At 45.5% G+C, this 14,355-nt stretch overlaps 1 protein-coding gene across 2 annotated transcripts in view; it reads right to left on the bottom strand.

The window, feature by feature from the left end:
* LOC117551542 (E3 ubiquitin-protein ligase RNF19A-like) overlaps positions 1-14,355 on the bottom strand; it is a 35,085-nt gene that overhangs the window by 13,612 nt on the left and 7,118 nt on the right. For both annotated transcript variants that reach the window (XM_034224444.1, XM_034224443.1), the window contains exon 2: positions 2,692-3,693. In XM_034224444.1, coding sequence (XP_034080335.1) covers positions 2,692-3,413 — 722 coding nt within the window. In that variant the 5' untranslated portion in view covers positions 3,414-3,693. The remainder of the gene's footprint in view (positions 1-2,691; positions 3,694-14,355) is intronic.

Raw genomic sequence — 14,355 nt, forward strand, 5'->3', positions numbered from 1 at the left:
ATTTTTCTGGAAATTATTGCGATAAACGATAATATTGTCGGCACCGTTGTAGGACCATTTTAGACCACTGACATAATGATCATATATAATAATAATTCAAGTACATCCTTTCAAACATAACTTTTTATTGAACATTCAACATTGCAAATTAAATGTGAAATAATATTAAAATATATATAATAAATAAAACAAATTAATTAAATTATAATAAATTAATTATATCACACACAACCAAAACAATAAATTAAATAGAGTCAGGCTGGAAAACAGAGCTCTCTCTATCTATATATATATTTATATTATCTCACAAGCAAAAAAAAACTCCTTAAAACAACAGTCAAGTGTACAGTCCACTGTCAAAGACCCAGATGCCTCAACAGGCCATATCCAAATCTGTTTTTCAAAGTTTTCGAGCAAGGAACACCAACATGTTTGCATTGTCGGGCAAATGCATCTTTGATTGTAAGGTGGGGGCTCTCCATCTCCAGCTGCCGTGTTTGCTCCCAGCTGGGAAAACGGAATGGGGTGGTTGTGTTTTAGGCAGTGGCAGCTGGCCCATAGGGGTGCCGCCCGCCCTCTTTCCACATGTTTGATTGTCATTAAACATTTTTATTTTTTTTTAATGAACAAGGTAAACATTATATAGTTGGTATCAGTAAAATGTATAATCTACAATCAAATCTCGTTTAAAATTGTTTTACGATGTCTAAAGTTACTGATAAGTCACATGTTTCCTGCCTGGCCGCAGCGTGTATCATTACCCTCTCTCGTCTGGGCGGTAGAAAGGAGCCCTCAGCCAGAGCAGCAGCAGCCAACAAACTGACTGTTGCTATCTGTATACTATGCCGCCGAAACATAATTTCAGCGTCGTCAGATCTGATGCTCAAAGGGCGCCCTGTCAGCGCCTTGGCCTGTGTGTGTGTGAGTTGTTTGGACTCGTATCCAAGGTGACGCTACAGTAGTTGTCGAGGATGGCTGCGTCTCGGTGCTAGTGGATCGCCGGAGCTGTAGATTAACATTTACATGCTTATTGTAGTTGTAATGGCAATGCCTGTGGCACCATGGAGCATATGTGTGGGCTGGACCTGCATTTTACAGGAAAGGAGTGAGCAGAGTTGTCGATTCTTGTTCAGTTTTCTGTGACTCCTCACCCTATCATTCATTAGTCAAAACAGGGCTACATTTTATTTAATTATAAAAAGGTATATGTTGTAAACTGAAGAGCCGTTTGGGAGCCGAAAGAGCCGGCTCTTCTTGGTGAGCCGAGCCAAATGATCCGGCTCACCAAGAAGAGCCGGAATTCCCACCACTAGTTTCAGCCCCGCCCCTCACAGCACGCGTGGCCGGCAGCCACAGCGCTCCTAGCTAAAATGCTGGTCACATCCTTATGTAAACTAGTGATGGGAATTCCGGCTCTTCTTGGTGAGCCGGATCATTTGGCTCGTGAACCGTGCAGTGGTTGTGTGTGTCTACAGAAGGTCCAGTTGTGATAACTGGACCTTCTGTAGACACACACACCCCCTGCCGCCGCCCCCCCCCCCGTCCGCGGCATTATAATCTCCGTCTTTTCACTGAATTGTCGTCTTGAAAAGGGTACTCACAACAATTCCGCAACAACTTCATCTTCACCTGTTGCACTTGTCATTTCAACGTTAAAAACAATAAAACGGCATGAATTGCTTCGTCGCATTCATCTAGATCAGTGCTTCTCAAAGTGTGGTCCGCGGACCACTGGTGGTCCGTGAACGCCCCCTAGTGGTCCGTGAGTATATTGGTAACATTTCACATTTAAGTTTTATGCACTCTCGCGGGAATATCTCCGCAATGGAGCGAGCTTAAGTTTAACTTTCGATTGCCCAGCGCAACACCTTCATCACACATGTTGCCACGTGTTTGTACCATTTTCAGGTGATTTGTAATCTGTTCTAGAAAAACGATGTGATTTTGGATATTTGTGGAGTTAGGTGGTCCGCGAGTGTTTTTTTATTGGTTAAGTGGTCCTTGGTATGAAAAAGTTTGAGAAACACTGATCTAGATCCTCTGTCTCGAGCCAGTTAAGAGTTGCCTTCTAGAATACCCTGGAACCGAGGGAAACTCTGAAAGAATACGCCCATTGGCTACAAATCAATTATGATTGGTTGATCAAACTGTCAGTCCAAACGTACGCTCTCATTCAGTGCAACGGCCAGGGCATTCTATCAAGGATGTAGAATACCTTGGTTGAAGGACATTCTACCCAGAGACCCAGAACAAGATCTGATTGGTTGCTTTCTTTTCTAACACAAAACCACTTAAATGCGTAGTGCATGGTCCGAGAAGGACAAACAAATCAACGTAACACTGTCATATTACAGATCAACAACACAGATACCATTCTCATTTAATATACATTTTATTTATATAATTAAATCGATTTTTTGTTTGTTTTATCTGAGTGTTCCAGGGTATTCTCTGAATACCTTGAAGGCCCTGACGGTTCGCCACTGTCGAAATCATCACTTCTTAAAGAAAGGTTTGTGTAGAGTGCAATCCTATGTTCATAAATGTTTTAAGTGAGGTATATTTATCGTATTCTAAGTTTCAGTCTTCTAATTTAAGAGCTGGAGGTATATTGCCAAGAGATCGCTTAAAGTTTCCTTCTTACTAATCGTTTGTTTTGTTGCCATGCTGTGTATTTTATTTACTTCTTACCCACAGTCCGGCGCAGGGCACCAGCGGCAGTCCGGGTCAGCCACCAGCCACCTCCTCAGCATGAACTCCTCATATTTCCCCATGAGTGCCCGGTCACCCAGGATCATGCGGATGTCGTGAGGGTTGAAGCGCTCCGAGCACTCGGGGCAGCTGATGTTGACACGAGACTCTGAGATCTCGATGCGCAGATACTGCTGCAGGCAATCCATACAGGAGCGGTGGTGACAGGTCATGATGTCAGGGAAGCTCTCCCTGGAGTGGAGCAGAAGGCACAGCGGGCACTCCAGTAGATCTGCCGCCACCGCACCCCCCACCTTAGAGGAGGAGGAGGAGGAGGAGGAGGAGGTGGTGGTAGAGGAGGAAGGCCCAGAGGCAGATGAGGTGGAGGCGGCAGCAGAGGCAGCTCCGTCCCCAGCCACAGAGAAGAAGGCAGAGTGCTTATCGTTACACATCTCAGAGTGGATGCTCTCAATGCTGGCGATGCCATCCACACCGACTAGCCCAATGGGTCCCGGGTACTGGAGCTCTTGGGACCTTTGGTGCCCTGATTTGGGCTCCCGGCCTCGCAGCCTGAAGAGAGAGGCCAGGGAGAAGCGCCTCTTCTTGGGGGCCTTCTTCACAGAGGGCAGAGAGATGGAGGAAGCAGTGGACTGCAGGTCCCGGTCAGAGCCCAACCCCCCTCCGCTACCACCACCCAACTGCTGGTGCTTCTCCAGGCTCATCTCTACGGAGGGAGAGGGGGGGTGTGCCAGAGGCGAGCCGGAGCCCGGAAGCCTGTCCCTCACATGTGGAGGGAGGTGTTGAAGTGGGATGGGGCTGGGAGAAGGGGTAAGGTGGTGAATAGGGGAGGGGGAGGGGGATCCAGGGTGGGGGGACAGGGCTCCAGAGGGCCCGTCTGGGTTTAAGACATGGTGGCTTCTCCTGATCAACCTTGTGGTCACATCTAATAAACGGATTTTGGCTGAGGGGTGGGGGTCACCTGCTGCAAAACAGCAACAGAACCTGGAGAAAACAAAAGAGGAAAGAAAGGGAAATGGCAAGAGGGGGGGAGGAAGTGTAAAGGGGGAGAGGAAGTGTAAAGGGGGAGAGAAGAACAGAAAGGAGAGATGTCAATATACATACAGTGGGGCAAAAAAGTATTTAGTCAGCCACCAATTGTGCAAGTTCTCCCACTTAAAAAGATGAGAGGCCTGTAATTTTCATCCTAGGTATAACTCAACTATGAGACAAAATGAGAAGTAAAAAAAATCCAGCAAATCACATTGTCTGATTTTTAAAGAATTTATTTGCAAATGATGGTGGAAAATAAGTATTTGGTCAATAACAAAAGTTCATCTCAATACTTTGTTATATACCCTTTGTTGGCAATGACAGAGGGCAAATGTTTTCACACACTGTTGCTGGTATTTTGGCCCATTACTCCATGCAGATCTCCTCTAGAGCAGTGATGTTTTGGGGCTGTCGCTGGGCAACACGGACTTTCAACTCCCTCCAAAGATTTTCTATGGCGTTGAGATCTGGAGACTGGCTAGGCCACTCCAGGACCTTGAAATGCTTCTTACGAAGCCACTCCTTCATTGCCCGGGCGGTGTGTTTGGGATCATTGTCATGCTGAAAGACCCAGCCACGTTTCATCTGCAATGCCCTTGCTGATGGAAGGAGGTTGTCACTCAAAATCTCACGATACATGGCCCCATTCATTCTTTCCTTTACACGGATCAGTCGTCCTGGTCCCTTTGCAGAAAAAACAGCCCCAAAGCATGATGTTTCCACCCCCATGTTTCACAGTAGGTATGGTGTTCTTTGGATGCAACTCAGCATTCTTTCTCCTCCAAACACGTCTAGTTGAGTTTTTACCAAAAAGTTCTATTTTGGTTTCATCTGACCATATGACATTCTCCCAATCCTCTTCTGGATCATCTAAATGCTCTCTAGCAAACTTCAGACGGGCCTGGACATGTACTGGCTTAAGCAGGGGGACACGTCTGGCACTGCAGGATTTGAGTCCCTGGCGGCGTAGTGTGTGACTGATGGTAGCCTTTGTTACTTTAGTCCCAGCTCTCTGCAGGTCATTGACTAGGTCCCCCCGTGTGGTTCTGGGATTTTTGCTCACCGTTCTTGTGATCATTTTGACCCCACGGGTTGAGATTTTGCGTGGAGCCCCAGATCGAGGGAGATTATCAGTGGTCTTGTATGTCTTCCATTTTCTAATAATTGCTCCCACAGTTGATTTCTTCACACCAAGCTGCTTACCTATTGCAGATTCAGTCTTCCCAGCCTGGTGCAGGTCTACAATTTTGTTTCTGGTGTCCTTTGACAGCTCTTTGGTCTTGGCCATAGTGGAGTTTGGAGTGTGACTGTTTGAGGTTGTGGACAGGTGTCTTTTATACTGATAACGAGTTCAAACAGGTACCATTAATACAGTTAACGAGTGGAGGACAGAGGAGGCTCTTAAAGAAGAAGTTACAGGTCTGTGAGAGCCAGAAATCTTGTTTGTTTGTAGGTGACCAAATACTTATTTTACCGAGGAATTTACCAATTAATTCATTAAAAATCCTACAATGTGATTTCCTGGATTCTTTCCCCCCATTCTGTCTCTCATAGTTGAAGTGTACCTAGGATGAATATTACAGGCCTCTCATCTTTTTAAGTGGGAGAACTTGCACAATTGGTGGCTGACTAAATACTTTTTTGCCCCACTGTATATAATATTCAATATCAAAACCCACTCACAGTGATAAGGAGATGAAAGCCACATTTCCTTTTACTTCCAGAAAAGCATTCTTAAAAGCTTGACCTCAAATTGTAAAAGAAATAAAGAAAATTAGGTAGTCATTATCTATAATGCTCTCTCCACAAGTCTGCCTAAACCAGAGTAAATTCATTTAATTTGTCATAACATTTAAAGCTCCTTTAGTTTTTTATGAATGCAGTTTTGTTCCTTCCTGCCTTTGCTGGTTTTCTGTCAAATTCACAACATGTCAATAACAGGAATATCATGAAACTTCAGGCAATGTGGTTCACACACATGTGCACAAAGTACAAATAAAACTTTACAGTATACTACTAGTACTAGTTGGCCTTCTTTGCTGGAGGAGAGTACGTTTAATAAAAAGTCCACAAAGGTTATCGATCATCAAACACATGTAAACCTCTTGCTAGATGCTGGGTTGAGATAATGTGGTTTGAATAGAATTCTCAACATTACAATTAAGCGATGCAATGTATGAAGCAGATTCCACACTTAAGCTGCATTCACAAATGATGCGGTAAAAGTGCTCTGCGCTAACATTGCCGTTGAGTTTCTATGGAGAGAGCTGTGCATCCGACTCTGTGAAACTACCGTCGGCGCCGCACACCGCTTGAAATTGTTGCTGGTCACTGAACTACAACTTCATATTATTTCAACTTTGACCTGGTTAGGGATGCTCCGATCGATCGGTCACCGATCGAGATCGGCCGATACTCACTCTCTACCGATCGATCGGTGCTCTCTAAACATGCCGATCGCGAGAGCCGATCGCATGACACTTTTCTCTGTGTGCGGCAAAACAAGCTCGCCAAAATGGCTTCACCGGTCTGGCATTATTTTAAGGTGTCCGAAAAAGACAGTAAAATAGCGGTATGCAACGTGTGTGAAGCAGAAATCCTGCAGCTCCGCCCGCCGGACCGGTGAGCGGAGCGAAACACACAAGAGTTAGACCTAACACACTTAGCTATTTTATCTACCTCTGGAACAAGCTAAACTAGTCATTATAAATATATGTATTCTTCACTGTCGGGTCACTCATTACTGGATCAGTGAGCTGCATGAGATACTGACAGGCTGTCAGGAGGGAGAGAGGGGGAGAGAGGAAAAGAGCGCTTCCGCTCATTTCTCCCGTGTTATTATCCAAAGTGAATGTAAACTTGAATAATGTACATCATTTTAATGTAATAATTAAGTTGATTGTTGTTTGTGGAAGCTCCAGTGAATGAGCCCCATTAACTGAGTTTAAACATCACTTTAAATGGAAGATTTAAAGTGATGTTTAAATCTTCCATTTAGGCCCCGCCCACTCGATCGGATCGGCCCCGAAATTGGCGATCGGAGCATCCCTAGACCTGGTTACTGCTGATGAACTTTTGATGTGCAAACAATCAAATAACAGCTGTATGTAACTGCAAAAAGCAAGCAGGTAACCATAGAAACAAAACTTAGCTTGCCGTTTTCACCGCAAGGCTCTGCGCCGAACCTCACGATGAGCAGAGAGCAAATCACATATCGTATGAATTCAGCTTCAGGCTATGTGAACTGAGCCATCTCTATCCACCAATTAAAACCCTGAGATAGGAACCAAAAGCTCTGGAAATAGCTAGTTAGTGGACCATAAGTTTAGATTATTTTATCAAAGTCTAGTCAGCAGACTTTTTTTGTAATTATAATAATTTTGCCTGTATAAATTCCTAAGGTAAAATGTAAGGTACAAGGTGTAAACTGTCCTCAGGAATGGAGGACGTACTGTAAAAAAATTACCAATATGAGAACTTAATTGAATATGATGATATAGTGCACTGCTTACTTCCTGCTAATATCTAATCCCTCTTTTTGTCTCCTGAAAGGTTTTTTGGTTAATAAACCTTTTTTACCTCATAAACTCTGTCTCCTCTTCCTGGTGTTCAGCATTGTGAGTTCAATCCTGTAAACTCGTGGAGAGCGTAACAGTACGAACTGGTCCAAATGAACTCCGCTGACACTGGATCGGATCCCGCTGCTCTTCAGCACGCCCTTTCTCATCAGGGAAATCTTCTGGGCCAACATGAGCAGATGATCCGAGCCTTAGTTGACAGCAATCAGTCCATGGCACTACACATCTCGAACCTTGCTGCTCAAATCTCTACCCTGACGTCTTCTGCTGCATTTCCTGCCCCCTCCAATCCACCTCTGGATTCAACTCCATGCCGGGATTTTCCCATTGCCGACCCTGAGTCTTTCCATGGAGAGGTGGAGAAATGCACAGAATTTCTGTTTCAATGCAGCAAGGTATTTCGCCAGCGCCCCTTGCCTTTTTCTTCTGAGGTGACTAAAATTAACTATGTGTTGAGTTTGCTTTGTGGAAGAGCTTTAACCTGGGCCATTGATTGAGTTCTTCTGTGGATTACGACACTCTTTCCTTTGGAGTTTTTTCTGATCATTTTTCCTCTGTTTTTGATCACCCCGACCACTCTGGCTCAGCTTCTAGTCGTCTGCTAAATTTACAACAAGGGACTCGAACCGTTGCAGATTACTCTATCGAGTTTCGCACGCTGGCGGCAGAAGCCCGATGGGACGAGGCGGCTTTAAGGGCTGTGTTTGTTAGGGGATTGAAGGATTAACTGAAGGATGAGCTGGCAGCAAGAGATGAGCCTGCTGATCTCCAATCCTTAATGTCTCGTCTCGACAGCCGGCTGCAGGAGCGCCGTGCGGAGCGAGCGCAGCGTTCACCTTTTGCTTTGCCAAGTAAGCCAAACATCTCACCCCAGTTTGCCCCCTCCCAGTCCAGACCATCTGGCTACACCTCACCACCTCGCGTGCCCACCTTTGCTAAGGAGGAAGCAATGCAGTTGGGACGCGCCGGATTATCCCCTGAGGAGCGCCTTCGACGTTTGAGGTCTGGAGAGTGCCTGTATTGTGGTAAAGCTGGGCATATCCTTTCTGGTTGTCCTGTCCGCCCAAACGCAGGGGCTCGTCAGTGAAATTGGGGGTCCTGACGAGTTCGCAACCTACACCTATTGAAGCCCCAACTTTGAGCCGTTTTCTGATTCCTGCCAGACTTTGTGCTAACTCTCAGACCTTGCCCCTCTCTGCCTTCATTGACTCTGGTGCTGAGTGTAAGAGAATATTTTAATTTGATCTTGATTATAGAGTTTCTTATAGTTTCTTAGAATCTGTGATACTGCAAACATGTGTTTGTAAGTATCAGTCAAAGACTCCTCTGTAAATTGAGGTCACAGGTCAAACGCTTCTCCCATATCCTGTGGGGGAGGGTTGAGGCCTGTCTGCATTTCTTTGTGACAAGTAGATTATTGTCTCCCATCTGCTATTGATTAGGTAAACGCGGGCTTCTGTGAGCCCGCCTCTCCTCGTGTTGCTGGGTGCTGTGGGTCTTTTGGGTTCAGAGATGATTTTGGTGGATCACGGGACGTGTGAAACTAAGATGATCTCCCCGGCTGTATTAATGTACTGTGTTCAATAAACTCTCAGTGCTTTGGCTAACGACGTTCCAGACTCCTTCATTCTACCTCAACATTGCAACAACAGAAGTTTATCTTCACACTGAGGATAGTTTTGTGGATTCTGAATTAGCCAAGCAGCTGGGTCTAAACTTGGAAACATTACTGGAACCTTTGACTGCTTATGCCTTAAATGGTAAAAGCATTTCTAGGGTTACACAGCAGACACAACTCGTAACCCTGTTCATTTCTGGAAATCACAGAGAAGAAATTCAACTGAAGGTTATTTACGCTCCTGCAACCCCTTTGGTTCTTGGTTACCCATGGCTTCGCATCCACAATCCGCATATTGATTAGGCTGGAGGGAGAATCATAGAATGGAATCAGTCGTGCCACCTTAACTGTTTACAGTCTGCTGTGCCTCCCGTTCCTGTAGATCCTATGCCTGCTCCATGTGTCTCAGCTAATGTAGACTTGTCTGGTGTTCCTGAGGTTTACCACAACCTGAGTGGGGCCTTCGACAAGGATAAAGCTCTCTCTCTCCCTCCTCATCGTCCCTATGATTGTCCCATCGATCTGCTACCTGGGGCTCCTTTACCTACCAGCAGACTTTATAATCTGTCTCGGCCAGAGAGAGAGGCCATGGAGAAATACATCGATGGCTTCCTTGCTTCTGGAATAATTCGTCCTTCTTCCTTCCCTCTGGGTGCTGGGTTTTTCTTCGTGGACAAGAAGGATAAATCACTCCGACCCTGTATTGACTTTCATGGGTTAAATAACATTACAGTTAAAAACAAGTACCTACTTCCCCTGATTAACTCAGCTTTTGAACCTCTCCAAGGTGCCACCATTTTCTCCAAACTCGACCTCTGAAATGCATACCACCTGGTTCGAATTCGCCAAGGAGATGAGTGGAAGACAGCCTTCAACACCCCCCTTGGTCACTTTGAATATCTCGTCATGCCCTTTGGACTCTCTAATGCCCCAGCTGTTTTCCAGGCCCTTGTAAATTATGTCCTATGAGATTTCCTCAACCGATTAGTTTTTGTTTACATCGACAACATTTTTGATCTTTTCCAAGAGCCTGGAGGAACATCAGGACTACGTCAGTCAGGTTCTACAGAGGCTGCTTGAGAACAAGCTGTTCGTCAAGGCTGAGAAATGCGAGTTTCATCAGGAACGGGTCAGTTTTCTTGGTTACATCATCATGCAAGGCAAGTTGGAGGCAGATCCAGGAAATATTCTAGCTGTCTCTGAGTGGCCAGTCCCCACAACTCGGAAGGAGCTGCAGAGGTTCCTGGGTTTTGCCAACTTCTATCGCCGGTTCATCAGGAACAAGGTAGCAGCTCCACTCTCCAATCTCACTTCTGTCAAAGTCAAGTTTCCTGGACAACAGATGCTAACAATGCCTTTCTTCTTCTCAAGTCCCTGTTCACTTCTGTCCCCATTCTCATCCAGCCGGACTCAAGCAAGCAGTTTGTTGTTGAGGTAGATGCATCCGACATCGGGGTTGGCGCTGTTCTGTCCCAGACTGCAGGGCCAGACAATAAGCTTCACTCTTGTGCTTTTTTCTCTCGTCGTCTTTCTCCTGCTGAGAGAAATTATGATGTGGGAAACAGAGAGCTTCTGGCGGTGAATATGGCATTGGAGGAGTGGCGACACTGGCTTGAGGGCAGTGAACAGCCTTTTCTTGTTTGGACTGACCACAAGAACCTCGAGTACATCCAGTCAGCCAAACGACTAAACTCCCGGCAAGCCAGATGGGCCCTCTTTTTTGGTCGTTTCAATTTCTCCCTGACTTATCGCCCTGGTTCAAAGAATGCTAAGCCCGATGCCCTGTCCAGATCGTTTCATTCTGAGGGTCCTGTAACCTCCTTGGACTCTATTCTCCCCCGGAGTTGTGTGGTGGGTACCCTTACCTGGGAAATTAGTAACTCGATTCGGGAGGCGCTTTTGGAGCAACCTGACCCTGGTAGCGGTCTTCCTACTCATCAGTTTGTCCCCAACTCAGTCCGTTCCCAAGTTCTGCAGTGGGTTCACAGCTCCCATTTTGCCAATCACCCAGGTGCCAACCGCACACTCTCCCTTCTCCGGAGACATTTTTGGTGGCCAACAATGGACAAGGACACAAAGGAGTACGTTTCAGCCTGTTCTACATGTGCTAGGAGCAAAGCCTCTCATCAGAGACCTGCAGGATTGCTTCAGCCCTTCTGCAGGTCAGCCTTGAAAAAGAGATCTTTTGATCTCAAGGGGCTTTCACCTGGTTAAATAAAGGCTACAAAAGCCCCTTCCAATCTCTAGTCGACCCTGGTCACACATAACACTGGACTTTGTCACCGGCCTACCTCCCTCTCAAGGAAACAATACTGTTCTAACCATTATTGACCGTTTCTCCATGTGCCCATTTTGTAGCTCTGCCCAAGCTCCCCTCAGCCCTGGAGACCTCCCAACTTCTCACCCAGCATGTTTTCCGCCTGCATGGAATCCCAGCTGACATCGTCTCCGACCGAGGCCCTCAGTTCACCTCTCAGGTCTGGAAGAATTTCTGTCTTTCACTTGGTGCATCTGTCAGTCTAACCTCTGGTTACCATCCCCAGTCAAACGGTCAAATTGAAAGGGCCAATCAAGACCTGGAATCTACTCTCCGCTGTGTTGCCAGTCGTAATCAATCTACCAGGAGCTCCCTTGTACCCTGGGTTGAGTACTCCTTCAATTCACTCACGTCTTCAGCTACTGGTCTCTCACCTTTTGAAGTCTCCTTAGAGTACCAACCTCCCCTGTTTCCTGAGGAGGAGAGTGAATTAGCAGTTCCTTCCGTCCAGCAACACATTCGGCGGTGCCGTAAGATTTGGAGGGACACTCGCTCAGAACTCCTCCGGACTTCTGCCAGAAACCAACGGTCAGCCAACCGTCACAGACATGCCGCTCCCCCTTACACCCCTGGACAATCTGTTTGGTTGTCTTCCAAGAACATCTCCCTCCTCACCGAGTCTAAAAAGCTGTCCCCTAGGTTTCTCTGCCCCTTCCTCATTGAGCGCATCATAAACCCCTCTGCCGTACGCTTGAAGCTCCCCAGTACCATGAAAATTCATCCCACGTTTCATGTTTCCCAGATCAAGCCAGTCCACACCAGTGACCTGTGCCCTCCAACCGTTCACCCCCACCCCCCGAGTCATCGATGATCATCCTGCGTACACCGTGCGTCGGCTCATGGATGTCAGGCGCTGGGGCAGGGGCTTTCAATACCTGGTTGATTGGGAGGGTTACAACCTGGAGTAGCGTTGCTGGGTGCCTCGGTCACGCATTATGGACCCTGTCATGTTGAGGGAGTTCCACAGGGCACACCCTGACAAGCCTGGTGGTCGCCAGGAGGCTCCCATTGAAGGGGGGGTACTGTGAGGATTTGCAGTTCTCTCAACCCAGTCTCACATCTAAACGTGTAATAACTACGTTGTTCCACAACTTGGGACCTAGTATTTCTACCAAAACGCCTCTGAAATTGTGAGATCCCTACGTTTTTGTTCACCATTAATTCCAATGGCTATGTCACGTGATCTTCAAATTTCTCCCTGCAGAAAAAAAAAAACATGGCCGAACTTCGTTTTATTCTTGGTGGAAAATGCCTATTTTAAGGTTAGTTTGGGCATTAAATACCATACCATGGTATCTAAAATGGTGGCATAGATTCGTTATTTTCCCCTGTGCAATTCTCCAAACCAGTCTCACATCGTCATAAACAAATACCGGAAACAGACCGAAAAAAATTTTTTTAAATAAAATACTTTATTCCGAGTGTGCTTGCTTTTTTCTTTGAAAGTCATCACATAATGGCATTGTAATGCACGGTTCGGCTGCATTAAATATTACATATCTGCCGTAGTTCTCTATTTATAGAGCCCTGATGAAGAAGACTTCTAGACAAACAGGAAGAGCTGCCACCAAAACTGAAAACGTGACGTGGATCTTAAATATATCAGCAATTAAACAACATCTTACATTTCTTTTCACACAATACGTCTCCTTGCAGTATCAACACTAATTCGGCTAATTTTTATATTTGATCCAATTGGTAGATAGGCTGTATTTACACCATAACGGTGCACAGCTGATATAAAGGGACACCTAGTGGTTAAAGCATGTTATTGAATTTCATTATTTTTATTATTAGATATTAATAGGATCCCTATAAAGTATATTCATTACTCGTTATTCTCTACTAATAGTTAATTAAAGACTGTATATAAATGACTATTTTTGCACAACCCTTTCAAGATTTCAAGATTTTCTAAGGTTTATTGACATATCATATTATACACAACTACGGTGTAGTTATGCAATGAATGAAAAACTTGGGTCGCAGGTTCCTCAACAGTGCATTACAAGACATCTATCAATATTTGTGTATACCTCCAGCAATGTTAACTATGTTGAAGCACTTATTTTAACTGATATTATACATATGTATTATACTCTTATAAGATGTATGTAGATAGTATAAGAAATGTGCAGAATATGACAGTGTAATGGTGGAGGTATACACACATATTGATAGATGTCTTGTAATGCACTGTTGAGGAAAGTTTTTAATCTCCGACCTTGTCAGGTATTGAACAATCAATAAAGAACACAGAATTATTAAATATGAAACACAGAATTTGTGTGATTATACTAAATGATTTACAAATAAACACCACTGCATATTTACAACTGTTACACATACTGATGTAACGCAAATGTTTCCAACTTAGGATCAATAAAGTATATATTATCTTAAGCTGATCGATGGCTACTGCCATATTTGCAAAATGTGCCTCTGAACTTTGACAAGTGCATGTTTCAGGCTTATCAATTAACAACAGGAGGGGTCACAGACATAATGGACCCGTTCAAATCCAGTTTTGGACAGTCTGCCGTGGTTACATTCCATTTCAAGTGCTGTTCGACGCTCGGCGTAACCCTCGGAGCACACTCTCCAATCACAGAGCTTGAGGACTATCACGGGGTTTGGGTTTGTACCTCAGGATCAACCCTACCTCCTCTGCAGCCCTGCCTTCACCCACACTCACTGCCTGCCTGGAGGAGATACAGGCGTGGATGAAGCAAAACTTCCTGAAACTCAACAGCTCCAAGACCGAAGCCATTATAGTTGGCACCCCACACCAGGTTCGGTCATCCACCATCACCACCATCACCTTCTCCGGCCAGGACATTACCCTCTCCTCAATAGTCACCAACCTGGGTGTTAAAATGGACGCCCATCTGACCTTTGAGGCCCACATTAAACAGCTGTGCAAGAACTCCTTTTATCACCTCAGGAACATCGCCAAACTCCGCCCCACACTCACTCTGTCTGACGCCGAAAAGCTGGTCCATGCCTTTGTCTCCTCCAGGCTGGACTACTGCAATGCACTCCTCATCGGGATCCCTAACAAAAGCATCCAGAAGCTCCAATACATTCAGAACAGCGCTGCT

This window comes from Gymnodraco acuticeps, unplaced genomic scaffold (assembly GCF_902827175.1).
Source record: "Gymnodraco acuticeps unplaced genomic scaffold, fGymAcu1.1, whole genome shotgun sequence".
Lineage (NCBI taxonomy): Eukaryota > Metazoa > Chordata > Actinopteri > Perciformes > Bathydraconidae > Gymnodraco > Gymnodraco acuticeps.